The 17,489-nt window shown below is 38.5% G+C and overlaps 2 protein-coding genes across 2 annotated transcripts in view; one reads left to right on the top strand and one right to left on the bottom strand.

The window, feature by feature from the left end:
* LOC108700312 overlaps positions 1–17,489 on the bottom strand; it is a 782,191-nt gene that overhangs the window by 595,159 nt on the left and 169,543 nt on the right. The gene's annotated exons all lie outside the window — the stretch shown is intronic.
* On the top strand, positions 4,994–8,749 carry LOC121397796. Its single transcript, XM_041575390.1, has 6 exons — positions 4,994–5,079; positions 5,485–5,575; positions 6,448–6,515; positions 6,900–7,058; positions 7,667–7,801; positions 8,155–8,749. The coding sequence occupies exons 1-6, from the start codon at positions 5,067–5,069 to the stop codon at positions 8,391–8,393; spliced, it is 705 nt and encodes a 234-aa protein (XP_041431324.1). The 5' UTR covers positions 4,994–5,066; the 3' UTR covers positions 8,394–8,749.

Here is a 17,489-nt window from a genome sequence, read left to right on the forward strand (position 1 = left end):
TTTCTTTCCTTACCCAGTGCAAACAGGTGGGGAGCAGGGGAATCAAGCTGGGGGGCTGGTGGAGGGAGGGCCAAGGAAGGCGCTACCCTCTGAAGTTTTTTTTTTTGGGGGTGGGACAGTGTTGTTACACTACTGGGATATATAACTGGATTACACTGTATTCTCAGTAATACAATGTCATACTGGGAAATTACAGGGTACCACAAATGAGTGTGGGGCTGTAGCACCCAGATTTTGTGTTAAGTAATATTTATTTATTCATAAAAACATACTGGGATCACATCCCAGTATTACCATCTGCCATCACAGTCACAGTGGATTTAATAGCTGATTATTACATAGGTTTGCTTGGTGCTAATTCTACCATAAGTATGCGGTTTTAGCATTAACTAAAAGTGGCAACCCTAACTGCCAGGGGCTGCATATTAGTTTGGTGCACCGCCAGGCAAGGCCACCCGCTTTCTTATAGGTCCCCTCAATGCACCTATCCCTTTCTCATCCATGGAAAAAGTATTATTATTATTTTTACTGTTGTTCAACTCTTTGGCAGCTTTTCATCCTGGAATTCAAACTGCTATTTTTTTAGGACCTCAAGTGATTGAAATGAAAATGTTTAGGAAGTGGGTAAAAATGTACCTAATAAATAAAGAGGGGCTTGGGGTTGCTGACCCGATCAAGCAACATTTCAGATTTGAATTTGGAAGAGAAAAACAGAGCGTTGGAGAGTGTTGGATGACTTTAGAGTGAGTTTCTCAGTATTTTGGCTGCTCCCCAACAGGAATTCAAAGAGTGAGAAATGTCACAGACTTAGAAGAGACATAAACAGGGCTCTCCTGAATATAAAGGAAGGACAAGGCTCAAATAGGATCTGCGCTGGTAAATTGGGTGGAAAAAGGGCAGACACCTCATCCACACTTTCCTCAATCTGATTTAATTCCTTTAAATCCCATTTTATCCTCAGCTGTCTCGTACACCCCAGAGTCATTACAGTTTGCTTTTGTCTGTCTCTCCCATCGTACAAAGAACGGTTACAGTCTGTGATTCAACCATAGCCAAAAATTGCTTTTGATTTCTTAAATCTCTTAAAACTTTAACCTTCTGACTATTTTTTTTTAAACTTCTGGAGGACAAAGTGCTGCTTGGGAATGGAGTTAAAGGAACAGTAACATAAAAAAATGAAAGGGTTTTAAAGTAATAAATATATATAGCAGTGTTGCCCTGCAGTGGTAAAACTGGTGTGTTTGCTTCAGAAACACTACTATTGTTTATATAAATGAGCTGCTGTGTAGCAATGGGGGCAGCCATTCAAAGGAGAAAAGGCTCAGGTTACACAGCAGATAAACTCTGTAGGACATAATAGTGTTATCTGTTATCCACTATTTAACCTGTGCCATATAGACTTTTTTCAATTTCCTCCATTGCTAAACAGCAGCTTGTTTATATGAACTATGGTAGTGTTTCTGAAGCAAACACACCAGTTTTACCAGTGCAGGCAGGACTGTACTTAGGTCCGATGTTGCCCTAGGCACCTGACCTAAACACGCCCCCTACGTGACGCGCGTGACGTCATAAGCACGGACGTCGCGGAAGTGATGTCACACAACGTGTGCGCGTGACTTCACTTCCGCCAAATGGAGGAGGCTGGGCGATTTTTTTTTTTTTACTTTAAAAAATTAATTTATAGGCACCCAAAACCTGCCGCCCCCAAAACCTGCTGCCCTAGACTCAGGCCCTCGGGTACCTTAATATAAAAACGCCCGAGTGCAGGGCAACAGTACATCATATTTTCCTTACTTTAAAACACTTTTCATTATCTTTTGTTACTGTTCCTTTATGGTTTAATAAAATATATATATATTTTATATATCGTGTTTGGGAGGGAAATGGCACCACAATTTTATTTAAGATTAAATTAGCCTTTAACTGAACTACATTAATAAATGTAAAAATGAAGCTGAAAACTGCTCTTAAAATGATTAAAAATAGGGATGCACTGAATCCGCTATTTTGGATTCGGCCGAACCGAATCCGAACCCTAATTTGCATATGCAAAGTAGGGGTGGGAGGGAGAAAACATTTTTTTACTTCCTTGTTTTGTGACATAAAGTCACGCGATTTCCCTCCCTGCCCCTAATTTACATATGCAAATTGTAAAAAAATTAAAAACCATGTCCCTTCTTTATTACCACATCTACCAGGTAGCTTATATAGTAATATAAATATATATATATATATATATATATATATATATATATATATATATATAGTGAATAAAGTACCCCCTCTTGTAAAATATAGGGATATTATAAGTTACCGAGGAGTTTCATGACCATATATAAACACGAGGCCGAAGGCCGAGTGTTTTTATACAGGTCATGGAACTCCGAGGTAACTTCTAATATCCTCATATTTTACAACAGAGGGTACTTTATTTATTATAATACACAAATTTCAATGAGTCGTGTGACAAAAATGACATCAGAACTCACCGTTTATAACTGATGACATCAGAACTCACCGTTTATAAGGATATAATTTACAGGATATTCATGGCTTTTGTGTATTATATATATATATATATATATATACATACAGTATAACTATATATGCAGGCTGTGAGCTTCCCCACTCAATAGGATATTGTTGGATAGATTGATGCTCTGCCTGACATAGGACATTTATTTCTAGCAAGCACGTTTTGATGAAGTAAATCGTACGGCTCCCACTGTTTAATCAATATCAAGTCAATATATCCTGTAGAGCATGTGTGTTCTCCTGGAAAGCCAAGCCCTATAAGGCTCTTTCTGCACCAAAGTGGAAAGAGTGGGATTTATAGTTTAATAGGGGTGCAGGTGTCTGGCTAACTAGACCTTTGTTCAGTTCACAATTCACTAGTACAGGTATGGGACCTGTTATCCAGAATGCTTGGGACCTGAAGTTTTCCAGATAAGGGATCTTTCTTCAATTTGGATCTCCATATCTACTAAAAAAATAATTAAATAAACCAAATAGGATTATTTTGCCTCCAATAAGGATTAATTATATCTTTCGTGCAATACCCCCGGGCAAAAATCTTAGTTTTCGGTTAAAAAATCATGAAAATCTTATTTTTTCCAGCAAAGAAAATTTCGGGAAATTGTAATAATAAATAAGTGTAAAAAACCCGAGTTGATTTCATCGGAGTTTGTAGCAGAAAATATTAAGATAAATTCCCCCCTAAAAGACTACTGCAGCACAAATATGGCAGATCCTTTATACTGGAACATTGGGAATCAGGTTGGTAACAACATTGAACAAATCCTTTTAAGATTGAAATTTTAAATTACATTTTAATCAATTAAATTATGAAGCATGTTTAAAGAAAACATTATTTAATTTCTGGTGTCAGTATCTCTTTAACTATTATGTGCCAGTTACTAGCCATACTGCAGCCTTGACAATATTAACTATGACATCACAATGTGAGTGATGACATCACAATGCCCAGTGATTACATCACAATGCCCAGTGAAATTTCCCCTTCCTGTATCCTGAGCTCTAACTAATCATTTGTCAGTTGGAGAAGAAGAGTGAACAAGTCAGTCATGGCTTATTCAATCTCTATCCAAATTATTATTTCTATATTTCTAAATTATTTCATCAATTTTGCTGTGGGCTTCCCGGTTTGGAGACTGGATGGTAATTATATTTATTTTGAGTCAGATTTATATATTTTTTATTTTGGGAAGAGATGTAAGTGAGAAGTAGTGTGTATAGTAAGGTGGGAGGGTGTCAGGAAAAGGAGCTGTAACTGTGGCACAGGGGAATATATGTTTTTTTCTTTACGTTCATATAACAATAAATGTTATAAAGGCAGTATTTTGCACAATGCACAAGATCCTGTAATCACCCTTTAATGAAAACCCTTTAATGAAAAAATCACCCTTTAATGAAAGATTAAATATGTAATATTATTATAACATTACACAGTAAGATATAACTAAATTGATATTGAAATAATTATAAATGTATTTTATTGGCACAAACTATCCTTAGCTATTATTCTTATAACTGTTTTCATGACATTATTAACTGCACTGTGCCAGTTACTGGTCATACTGCAGCCCTGACAGTGTTAATTATGACATCACAATGCCCAGTGACATTTCCCCATCCTGTATCCTGAGCTCTAACCACTCACTTGTCAGTTGGAGTAGAAGAGTGAATGAGTCAGTCATGGCTTGTTTATTCTCTATTCAAATTCTTATTTCTTTATTATTAAATTATTTCATTATTTTTGCTGTGGGCTTCCCAGTTTGGAGACTGGATGGTAATGTATCCCTAATGTATCTTGAAATGATATTTTGTCAGATTTATCTTTTTTATTTTGGGAAGAGATGTAAGTAAGAAGTAGTGTGTATAGTAAGGTGGGAGGGTGTCAGGAAAAGGAGCTGTAACTGTGGCACAGGGGAATTTTGTTTGTATGTTTTTTTCTTTACGTTCATATAACAATAAATGTTATAAAGGCAGTATTTTGCACAATGCACAAGATACTGTAATTACCCTTTAATGAAAACCCTTTAGGGCCAGGGCACACGCCGCTATTTCGGGAAATAAGTCGCCCAGCAACAAATCACCTCAACTTCGGGCGACTTATCTCCCCGACCTGCCTTCCCTCTGGCTAGAATGTAAATCGCCGGCGGTATGGCTGTCGGATCGCTTCCGGTTTCCGTAGTCACCTAACCTTTCCTTGTGAGTCAACTTCAGGAGACTTCGGAAAACAAAGCCAGGCAGTTCAGGGTCGTCCAAAGAAGAAAGGATTTGTCCCTGGGCGACTAATCTCCCGAAATAGCAGCGTGTGCCCTTAACTTTAATGAACAAAATCACCCTTTAATGAAGGATTAAACAGGACCCACTCTTCCCTGGGCCACCCCACAGGGTCTGTTTCCTATATAGTTACGCCACTGTGTGTATCTATATATTAATTCATTTTCACTGTATTCATCTAATTGTCATGTCTCAACTAATGGTATTTATTCCTTACAGGACCCAGTGATCAGAAGGCAGATTGTACTACATCCGATTCTATGAAACAATTAGGTAAAGTTGCACAACTTATTGAAACATGCCAATTACATGTCACTTGCAATAACCCTAATTATTAATACATAATGGGCCTCTGTTAGTTTTATTTGTATTTCTATTTTTCTTCACCTCTTCTATTTTCCCTGTCATTTCAAATTAATTTTACATTTTATTTCTAGTCCTGTTTATTCCTATTCCCTCTATTGATTGTGTTAATTCCATTATATAATTATTCACTAAACTCTAATATTTCCCTTTTCCATTTGCTTTTTCCACCAACCACATTTCCCCTTTATTCTGGTATCTCAGGACAAATGCTCTCTCAGCCCTACACTTCTATAGTGATATATGATAAACCTATTCTACATATTTCTAGCACTTACACATTCATACTCTTCATTAACTTATTTTCTTGTTTAGTTTTAGAGATCCCTAAACCGTATATCCGTTTGGCTGGAGCATGCATTAGTTTGTTGATAATTGGACTTCTGGCATTAAGCATTCGTTTCTGGTGAGTTCTTTAAAGGGATACTGACTTTTTAAAAATAGTGTGAGAATCCTGGGGTTCGACTAATTTTTGCACCAGGTCTAGTTACCTACAACACCAACCAGATCTTCAGTTTAAACAGATGATCAGTAAATGCTATCTGCTATTTGGTTGGTTACCACACCTTGGGCAAACCTTGGACTTTTTCATAGTGCTTAAAGGGATTTTATAGCCCCTATAGATTAACAGTTAGGGGTTATTTACTAAACTCTGAATGAAAAAATCCTGGAAAATTTGTGATTTTTTTTTAAATAAAATTGGACTTTTTGGAATTTATGTCCGAATTTTTTGGAAAAATCCGAATTAGAAAATCCGGCATCTCAAGGCTGTCGAGGTTGCATATAAGTCAAAGGGAGTCCCAATGATTTTGATGTGCAATACCCCCGTATTCGGGGTTTTCAGACAAAAAAAACATTAAAAATCTGAGTTTTCGGGTGAAAAATCCCCAAAAAATCGTGAAAATCTGATTTTGTTTTTCCCTGCAAAGCAAATTTTTGGGAAAATGTAATAATAAATAAACGTAAAAAAGCCAAGCAGATTTGATTGTGTAGCAGAAAATATTGAGATAAAATCAGACTTTGATAAATAACCCCCTAACATTCATTTTATTGCTCTTCAACTTCTAAGTAAAATATATTTCTATATTCTGGTCTTTATAACATCTTGCTGTTGAGCCAAGCCAATCAGTATGAAATTGAATATCTCAAAAACCACGATTAAAGGTTCTCAGAATAAATTTACACAAATTCATATTTTGAGGTTTAGCCCCCCCTTTAAGATTTCTATACACAGTTTTTTTTGTGCACAAACAAATAATTTTATCTTTTCTTTCCCAGCAACAAGCATGTGAAAGAATTAAAAAAACGTGAGGAAGAGGTGCGGAGTCTTCAAGTAGTTGTACCAGGTAAAATTCTGTCCGTTTATTTTTGTCTGTGAAGGTTTTCCCCAATAAATCTCTGAAATGGGTTCATATAGATCAAATGGCAATGCCCCTATAGAGTAAGAATATCCAGGACTGATGAGAAGCATTATAACAAATAGGAGGGCTGCTGGAGTGATTAGGAAGGCTCTCTAAACTGAAGTTGACTCATCATCACAAAAATGAGCGTGCAATAAAGCAACTATATAATTATTAATATCTATTATAATATATCTAGTAACCCCTAACAACCAATTAGCAGTTAGCATTTTGGTCTAATGTGCTGTTTGAGAGTAAACATTTGACTGGTTATTATAGGTTGCGGTAAAGCAAAATCAGAGATAAAATGTCTAAACTTTTACTTTTTAGGAGTAAAAATACACATAGGAGAAGAAGGGAACTCTAAGGAAAATGAAGTGACTCCTAATACAGAAAATAATAATAAAGTGGTAGAAATATCAGAATCTGCTACAATAACGGATGTCCCTCAAGAGAACTGTGCTGAAACAGATAAAGAGATTAAAGATGGTAAGTACAAACTAAGATGAGTGAAGGGGAAGAGGAGTTATTTTTGGTCAGCCAACAGCTAAAACAGCAGACTCTAAGGGAGTTATTAAAAAAATCATGAATTTTTCAGGAATTTATTAAACCATGAGGATGGAAAAGTCCAAATCAGAAAATCTGGCATCTCAGACCTATCGAGATTACAAATAAGTCCCAATAATTTTTTAATGTGCGCTGGGTTTTGTGCAATGCCCTGAAGTTTTCAGGCAAAATCTGAGTTTTGGGTGAAAAATCCGAAAAAATCGTGAAAACCGAATGAAAATTCCAAAAAATTGTGAGAATCTGAATTGTTTCCCCCAAAGCATATTTTTGGGAAAATGTAATAATAAATAAGCATAAAAAACCTGAGCGGATTTGATCAGAGTTTGTAGCAGAAAATATTGAGATAAATTCAGACTTTGATAAATAACCCCCTTAAACTTGAGATCCAGTTACCCATTTCAACCGGCAGTTACTATTTTCTGATCTGCTGTTTAAATCACAAATCTGACTGGTTAATATGGGTTTCCATGGAGCAAAGGTTTGCCCATTATCATAGTAACCTCATTAATTAATTGAACTTTTCTTTACAGTTGAATCACAGCACATGAACGAAGATACCACTAAAAAACAAAAAAAGAAAAACTGGAGGAAATATCTTCCTTTTACTAAAAAAACCAATCCACCTCCTGAGAACGGTGTGGAAACAGATAAAGAGCTAAAGGAAAGTAAGTACAACTAAGTGAAAGGGTGAGATAAAGGTTAAATATATCAGCTTTATAATATAAAGGATGAGAATTTAAATTAAGGAAAAAATATGTAAAATTAAAAAAATACAATTCCAGCCTCTAAGAAAATGGGTTGGAGCAGAGTTTTGGTCTCTAACCAGAACTAAAGAACTACATGTAGGGTAACACTGACATCGTTTTCTTACTTTTACCATCTTGTCCTACTGCTGCCGACTTTACCTACTAAACCTGATTTTCCTCACTCTTCCAATCTACAACCACAATCCACTATGTATAAGGCTCAGCAGTATGGGGGGTGGTTACACGTTATACTAATCAATATTATCTTGTAGGTGGGAAGAAACTACTAAAACTACTAAAACTACTAAAAGTAGTAAAACCACGAAAACCAGAATTAGCAGAGGAAACAGATGAACAGAACAAGAAAGTTGATGAAACGCAAGTAGAGGAAGTTGATAAGAAGAAGAAAAAAAGAATATGGAAATGGAAATGGAAAAAGAAAAGGGCAGAAATGACACTTCTCCCATTACAAAAACCAAAGTCGAAGGAGGAGCAGTTTAAAAAAAAATAGAATAACGGCAGCCCTTTCCTCGTGATGCAATTATGGGCGACTTCGGAAAACGAAGCGTTTCGTGTGCCCGCCCCCAGGCGATTTACATTTTAACCGGCGGAAGGCAGGGGAAGACAGATCATGGAGATGAGTAGCCACGAAGAAGAGGAGATTTGTCGCCTGGCAACTAATCTCCCCGAATCTGCCTGTGTGGCCAGACCCTTAGAATCAGTGTGACCTTTAAATATTGATAACGTTATGTGTTTTTTTTTTCCTTGTTTATATTGTTACACTTAAAAAAATAAACCATTGTATAAAAGTATACCAGCTTTATTTTCTAATGACTTGAGTAATAAAATACACGGGAACACCTTAAACGCCTTTCCTTATTTCTGTGTGATTCACAATTTAAAGGGTCAGCGACCCCCCTCCCAGAGCTGTTTAGAAAGACATAAGACGTTAAAAAAATAAACTTTACACTTTAGCAGTAAAACCCCACACTACCTTACTAAAATTAATTGAGATCTAATTATATAAGTGCTTAGTGCTATTATAAACATATGCTTAGTTCTCAATCAATTTAGCACCAACATACAATTAATGGTATTTCAATCGATTGTGTTATATACAAATAATTAAAATGATTAAAGTGCTCAAGTGCTATAAATCAGGTGATGTGACCCTCGATAACATTTATCTACACACAATTGATGAATAATCTAAAAGTTCATGGTTCTTATATGAATTAAATAAGGTGCTAGTGCTGTAGTTATAATTTTAAAGTAAGTTCATGGTATCAAACAATCAAAAATAAAGCGTCAGCAATTCATGAATAAAAGTTAGAAATGAGAAAATAGTATAGAGAATCCTCAGTGCCTAAAAGAGAATAAAAGGAATGAATGCTGCGCTAGTAGCGCTACAATTCCATTAAATTTCTCTGGATCCGAGGTTCAATTAAAGTTTAAAAAAGGTAAGATTTCAATAATAAGCTTTTTTTTAAAAAAAGGTTTGAAGGCTCGCCGACGCACATTTCGCTTACGCTTTATCAAGGCAGGTTTATATTCCTCTACACAGCCTGAAATTGGGTAATACAAGTGAGTGAACATTAATTACAAGTGAACTATATTTGTGTTTGTGACTTTAGGAAAACGGTCACAAATAGAAAATGAAAACTAAATTTTTATTTCTGGTGAACGATCTGATAACAACTGACCTGAAAGTGTTTAAAGGTGAACAACCCCTTTAAGATTTAGGGGCACATTTACTCAGGGTCGAATATCGAGGGTTAATTTACCCTCGATATTCGACCGTCAAAGTAAAATCCTTCGACTTCGGATATCGAAGTCGAAGGATTTAGCGATATTCGTTTGTTCGATCGAACGATTAAATCCTTCGAATCGAACGATTAGAAGGATTTTAATCCATCGATTGAACGATTTTCCTTCAATCCCAAATTGGCTAGAAAGCTTATGGGGACCTCCCCCATAGGCTAACATTGATGCTCGGTAGGTTTTAGGTGGCGAAGTAGGTGGTCGAAGTTTTTTTTAAAGAGACAGTACTTCAACTATCGAATGGTCGAACAATTTTAGTTCGAAGTAGCCAAAAAAATTACTTAGAAATTCGAATTATTTTTAATTCTATTCCTTCACTCGAGCAAAGTAAAAGTGCCTCTTAGTTTATGTTTTAGCGTAAGTTACCCAACTTACATACATTTGCGCTATCCAGCCAGGCCCCCCTTAGGGTCAAACTTTGATCCACAACAGGACCCCCTCTCCCCTGTGATGGTCATTCCCTATTTCTTTATGGGGGAAAAATGCTTAATAATGGAAGAATATCGTGTAGAAGTAGAAGTAAGTAATACAAGACTAAGAGAATAAAGAGTTTGAGAGAGGAGGAATAATAGTTTGAAAAGTGGTCCCACAGTCAACTCAAAGATAAATACCCTTTCATGCTTCATACTTGATAAAACTTGAAAATTAAAAAATAAATAAAAACTAAATGCTTATTCCATGCTGTGGGTGACCGACAGGACCTGCCAACAAAAGGACAAATACACAGCACATGATGAAACCAGCAAGGCAAAGTGAAACTAGACAAAGGAGAATGCACCCTAAAGTACTGCAGAGCTAGTTACCGTGACTGCTTGCACCCTAAAAGATACTTCAAAGACACTTAGGTCACATTTACTAATGGTTGAATATCAGTTAATAGTCGAACGATTTTTAGTTAGAATCGTTCGATTCGAAGGTCGAAGTAGCCAATTCGAAGGATTTTTTATTCTATTCCTTCACTTGAGCTAAGTAAATGTGCCCCTTGGGGTTGTTGGCCACACAGAGATGTGCAAAAACATTCTAATGGTCATTTAAAACCTCCTAGGCAGTGTGCAGGCTTTGCCTCCCTGTGTTGCAGAATTGCCCCAGGTCTCCACACTCCATTTCATAGCTCAGAGACCTGCTGCTGTTCAGATTAATTCATGAGGGACGGGAGCGAGAAGGCACATAGATCCCCTCCTAGGTTCGGAGGACCCACACCCGCTCTCTGCCCTTGTTGACTTCCAAACCAACCCCTCTGGCTCCAGTCACAGCAAAAGATACGCACATGCATGTGCTCGAACACCCTGCCCCCTAAATTGCACATCATTCAGCAGTGCAAGTAAGGTTGCCACCTTTTTGAGTAATCTTTACCGGCCAGGGAAGGGGCGTGTCCATGAGGTGAAGGATCGTTATTCAAATGGGAGGGATCGATAAGTCACATGGTTGGGGTCATGATGTTGAGGGACGGACCTGAGTCCTGGATTGTGGAATTGGTAAGTATTCCAGCTATAGAGGGAAGAAAGGGGAGGACTGAGGGAGCAGTTTGACTGGTGATCACAAATTTACTGGCAGCTACATTGCCGGTAAATTTGTAATACCAGCCCCGGCCTTGGCTGCTATTTTACTGGCCAGGGCGGTGAAATACCAGCCAGGTGGCAACCCTAAGTGCAAGTTAGGGAGTGGCTGGAGACTTAAGCCATAAGGAGGCCCTGTGGCAGTCAGTAAGGATAGGGCAGGCCTTGTGTTCCTAAATGAGCCCTGTGATTGTGATTATGGACTTATTGCAAGTATTGTGTTCCTGTACTGTACCCCCAACAGGGCTGCCAACAGAAGCCCAATACATTATATAGCCAATGATGAGCCCAGTGGACTATTTGTAGGCCCAGATATTGCCTTGCTGAGTCGTAGTGTCAAAGTGACTTTGCTGTTTGCCTCCCTTAATCCCACTCTGGTGGTAGTTGAAATAGATAAATCCATGCAAAGACAGCAGGAATATCTTATTTCACTTTTATTATATATATTTGTGTGTATATATCTCCTGTTCATATACCAGCATGCCCTCTGGTAGAATCGCCAGCCCCCCAACCCTTGCCAACCCACTTACATTTCTATCCTCAACTATGACAACCCTCACCCTATGGTCTCTCACTTTCAAGGAAAACATCTGCTACCTGCCTGTCTTCTCCCTAGGCAGAACTATCTATGCTCCAGTAATAATTATATCCAGTGATATTTATAATCTGAAGAATATGGCAAGAAGCATATGACATGACAAGGAAGCCAGTTACAACGTGAAGGTCTAAACAGAATTGGATAAATAAGTGTACAACAGCAATGACGTGCATGCAGGGCTAGCTGTAACCAACCAACCAAAGGCAACAGCAAGTGGATGATATACTGAGTTGTACAAAAGCTTGTGACACTGGTATTGTAATCAGAGCGACTGCCTGCTGTATCATTGACACAAGTGCCCAGACCTGTACAGTGTCGCTCACAGATACTCCCTACTGAACAGGGGTGAGTCGATAATCCAGTAAGATCCCACTGGGCAGTTGCATCACAGTTGCTCATCTTGTCCAACCTGATATGTCTGGTGAAGTCAATGAGTTGATCGCCACTGTGCCTGCCTTATATGGACATTGGGTACAACTGTAGCCTATAGTGTGAATGAAACCATTGTTAAAACCACCAAGGAGGCTAGAGGACACAGTGTTGGACTGGGCCATCGGAATACCAGGAAAACTCCCGGTGGGCCCAGGTGTCAGTGGGCCCTCCTGTTTCTAACCATTTGGCCTATTTAATGGTCATTGCCTATTTCTATGAGAATAAAGAGGCTAAATAGATGGAATAATAGATTATAGTATGTAAAGAAAATAGAATAGGAGAATAGAGGTTGAGTGAGGAAAGGAAGAAAATAATACTTAGAGTGGGCCCCTGGTCTAAGGGTTTTTGTTGGGCCCCTGGTGTCCCAGTCCGACACTGTATAGACAACAGTTACTGAACTACAAACCCCACCGTCCCTATATCAGTTCAGCTGAAGGAAAGAAGGTGAAGTTCTTTCTAGACCAAGAGAATGTTCTCAATATGGACACAGAGCAATAAAATTATCTGTTTAACGTTTTACTATAGTGTTTTACTCTGATGTGTGAAATCATTAACAGGCCCGAATGGAAACGTCTGTGCTCTTTCACCCTTTAGGGCGAGATGCTTATTTAACAATTTTGCATCCCATTCAGCTAAGGAAAGGGCCAGGGAATACACACACACATACATACCTCACATACATATAGTAAATAAAGTACCCCCTCTTGTGAAATATAAGGATATTATAAGATACCGAGGAGTTTCATGACCATATAAAACACGAGGCCGAAGGCCGAGTGTTTTTATACAGGTCATGGAACTCCGAGGTAACTTCTAATATCCTCATATTTTACAACTGGGGGTACTTTATTTATTATAATACACACATTTTAGTGAGTCATGTGACAGAAATGACATCAGAACTCACCGTTTATAACTGATGACATCAGAACTCACCGTTTATAAGGATATAATTTACAGGATATTCATGGCTTTTGTGTATTATAAGCTGATATCTTCCCTGCTATGTGCTGTAATTATGTCTAAGCTACAGTATCTCCCTTCCTACAGGAATCAGATTTCACTTGTGTGTCTGCTTCGTAGTGTTACCTGCAGAACCTTCTCATCCAACAGCAGCAGCAGGTAGCAGAGAAACGGCAAAATATGTCTATACTATTGTTCAACCGTTGATAAATAATAAGAACACTAATTAGTACATACTGTATATATATATATATATATATATATATATATATATATATATATATATATATATATATATATATATATATATATATATATATATATATATAATGGTTTGTTTGATGAAATTTTTTGGCAGATTCCAGAGATGTCAACCAGCAACTTGGGGGGGGGGGAGGAAGGGGTGTGGGCGTGGCTTATTGGGGGCCCAGTGATGTCATCACACATATGTCACTGGCTCTTCTATGAACTAAAATGCTCATGCCCAGTTCTAACATTGTAAAAACAGGGGGGACCAACATATAGGGGGTTATTTATCAAAATCTCAATTTATATCATTATTTTCTGAAACGTACTCCAATCTGAACGGGTTATGTTCCCTTATTTAGCAATACATTTTTCTGAAAAATTCCAGTTCAGGAAAAAAATCGTATGAAAATTCGAATCGTATAAATTTTTTTTGATTTTCATCCGAAAAATCCAATTATTGCACTTAACCTAGCGCAGCATATCTTCGGGATATCTTCTCCCGGACTTCTATTGACTTATATACAACCTCGGCAGGTCTGAGATGCCGGATTTTTCGGATTCTGACTTTTTCCATCCTTGAGGTTTTTCTTTTCCTCTAAAAATTTAAATTTTTCGAGTTTTTGCCATTTGGACTTTAATAAATAACCCCTATAGTGACTGGAAGCCGGGGGGGGGGTGTCCTTTAGCTACGGAGCAGATGGCTTTAGGCAAGTACTTATTTCCTATACATGTGATACAACTGTCCATGGGAAACTGTCCGATACACTACTCTGGACTGACAGACAGAGAGAATATAACGGAGCAGTCAAACCAGTTTTAAAAGGGAGACTAATCACATTCCAGGGTGGTTGCCAGCACAGGACATGTTTTCTTTGATCAGGGCATTTTTGTGCTTGTTAATCTTCCACCGTAATCCATCTTTCAGTCTTTTCAATCATAATTACTAATACCCCTGTCTAAATGTTTCTTTTGCTTATACTACTTGGAGCATTGCAAACAACAACAAAATGAACTGTGACTCAATGCAGTGCTCTTGTAACTTGTTGTAAGTTTTAGAATTGGATCATTACCATCCCCATAGGGACAACTCTGAAATGTATTTGTACACATACAGCCATCAACTCATATACAGTTCTTTATTCTAGTTTGCATGCCTCCATATATGAATTCTCAGATCAGATGCACCCATAATGATATAGGACACTTAGGGAATATAGTTCATGGCCTTCCAAATCATCTTCTGGGACCCTCTAGTCTTACACAGTGCCAATAAAAGTGCACATTTAACCACGTCTGCATGTTCGTAGTGAGCCTAGTCTCAACAATACTCATGACATAGCAAGTGGAATAAGATCTCTTGGACCCAAATTTGGAAATCCAAGGGCCTCGGCCACACATAATAACATAGATCTCCAACTGGAGTTCTAATATATAAGATATAGGTGCATTACAGATGTTAAATCAGTATATAAGCAGTAATAAAGCCTCATGCTGTACATGCTTTCATACAGAGATTGTTGCAGTGTGAATATTCACCCCATGAACAGAGAGGAGAGCAGCCCATGCACTGGAAATGGAATTTGAATTCACTCAAAGGAAGTCTTCTGCTGGGGTTAATCAATAAAGGCTCAGCTTCAAACCATAAATGCTGGACAAGAAAGATAGCCCTATAACTTCTAGCCAGAGCCATTCAAGTTATAAAGTGGTTGCAAGGCACAGCATAGACCATAGTGTGCTTCAGCAAGACTTGGAGGTAAATGCACAAGTTTTTATTTTGGTGAAGACTTAAAGAGGTGGTTCACCTTTAGGGCAGAGACACACGTGGAGATTCAGGGAGATTTAGTCGCTCGGCGACAAACCGCCTCTTCTTTGGGCGACTAATCTCCCCAAACTGCCTTCCCTGTCGGCTACAATCTGAATCGCCGGCGGGGTGACACTCGGATCGCTTTGGGCGACTTCGGAAAACAAACTGCTTCGAGTGCCATCCCAAAAGCAATTAAAATTCTAGCCGGCGAGAAGGCAGTTTGGGGAGATTAGTCGCCCCAAAAAAGAGACGATTTGTTGCCGGGTGACTAATCTCATGAATCTCCACGTGTGTCTCTGCCCTAAAATTCATCATTTTTAGGGTAAGGCCACACGAGGCGATTCGGAGAGATTTTGTCGCCTGAGCGACTTTGCATTGTAACCTATGGGGAAAACACAGAGGCAGTTCGGGGAGAAAGTCGCTCAAAAGACGAGGCGATTAGTCGCCAAGCGACAAAATCTCCCCGAATCTCCTCGTGTGGACTAGCCCTTAGTATGTAACAGAATGGCCAATTCTAAGCAACTTTTCAATTGGCCTTTATTAATTTGTTTAATACATTTTGGATTGTTTGCCTTTATCTTCTGACTCTGTCCAGCTTTCTATTGTTTGGCCTAAGGCTATCGGGGTGAGAACCTCATCAATGAGGTCCTCAATCTTAGATGATCTAAACTGCCTGGTAAACTTTTGGTCAGATAGGACTTGAAATCTGCTTGTGTATGACAACCTTTAGGGCAGAGACACACGCTCAGATTCTGGGAGATTAGTCGCCTGGCGACAAATCTCTTCTTCGGGGCAACTAATCTCCCCAAACTGCCTCTTGCCGGCTAGTATGTAAATCGCCGGCGGGATGGCACTCGGAGTTGCACTTCGGGCAACTTTGGAAAAAGAAGCGCACCGATCGCCATCCCGCCAGCGATTTACATTCTAGCCGGCGGGAGGCAGTTCAGGAGATTAGTTGCCCTGAAGAAGAGGAGATTTGTCATTGGGCAACTAATTTCCCCGAATCTGAGCGTGTGTCTCTGCCCTTACAGTCCTTTGTTGCACCAGGTTTTTTAGTAGCATGTTATACTGTGCTGGCTGCTCAACAAAAGGCAACTGGCGTAAATTTTTAAAGAAAAAATATGATTAGTGAAAAGAATTAAAAATCTGAATATTAGAAAATCGGCCCTTTATTTCTCAGTGTCTTTAGTCTGGAACCAGTGGAATGGAATGTATGGCCCAACACTGCAGCTTCTAGGAGCCAGAAAGCCTGTTCTCTGTTGTTACTGACCCTTTGGGATCAAACAAGAGACTCCAAAACGTGTTGATCGAGTTAGCCCACGTGAGAGAGCAAAGTGCATCTCCAGACTGCTAGGTTACAGGTGGTTTGTGCCAGAATGAAGGGGAATATAAGTGGCTGAAAGAAGTAAACGCTCATACAAATGTACGGTATGTTAAAGAAATCCTTCACCCCTCACTGGCACAAAATGACATGGTGGAAGAAGTTGAGTCACTTCAGCTTTCAAACGGGGGTCACTGACCCTGGTAGCCACACAACCATTGTGAGGTTACAATTTTATAGTTTTTTTTAGTGCAAAACTGGGTTGCAACATTAGCACACACCCCCTTCAACATTCATCCGCCATTTATATACTTGCATCTGCTCCACCAGTGATTCAGAGATGGGAAGATCAGGCGCAGGTATATGAAGTCACACCAGGTTATATTGGAGCGTTAGGCAGAAATTTGGTAATCCAAAAATCACTATTACATACTGTATATTCCTATCCAGGCACTCTGCTATACATATTCCAGTGTCATTAAAACTACTGTTTTGTTGCTAAGATACATTGGACCATAGCAACCTTGATTTATTTTTATGAAAAGGTAAGTAGGGACCTCAATTCTGGGATTTCTATTAGAATATTGAAATATCATTTACTGTCTCTTTAAACTTCGACTTTCGTCATCAAAAACCTGCCAAATTGCTGTTTTAGCCTATGGGGGACCTCCTAGAACCTATTTGGTGGACTCAATCAAAGTTTTTTGAGGCAAATACTTCGGGCAGATTTATCAAGGGTCGAAGTGAAAATTTGAATTAAAAAAAATTTATATTTCGAGCTACTTGGGAATAGTCCAAATTTGATCCGAAAATTCAAATATCGAAATTTATCAAGTACTGTCTCTTTAAAAATTTGACTACTT

This window comes from Xenopus laevis, chromosome 8S (genome assembly GCF_017654675.1).
Source record: "Xenopus laevis strain J_2021 chromosome 8S, Xenopus_laevis_v10.1, whole genome shotgun sequence".
NCBI classification, from domain to species: domain Eukaryota; kingdom Metazoa; phylum Chordata; class Amphibia; order Anura; family Pipidae; genus Xenopus; species Xenopus laevis.

Coding starts and splice junctions, on each gene's coding strand:
- LOC121397796 (XM_041575390.1), top strand. Junction 7,059..7,666: donor AGATAAAGAGATTAAAGATG/GTAAGTACAAAC, acceptor TTTTCTTTACAG/TTGAATCACAGCACATGAAC. Junction 7,802..8,154: donor AGATAAAGAGCTAAAGGAAA/GTAAGTACAACT, acceptor ATTATCTTGTAG/GTGGGAAGAAACTACTAAAA.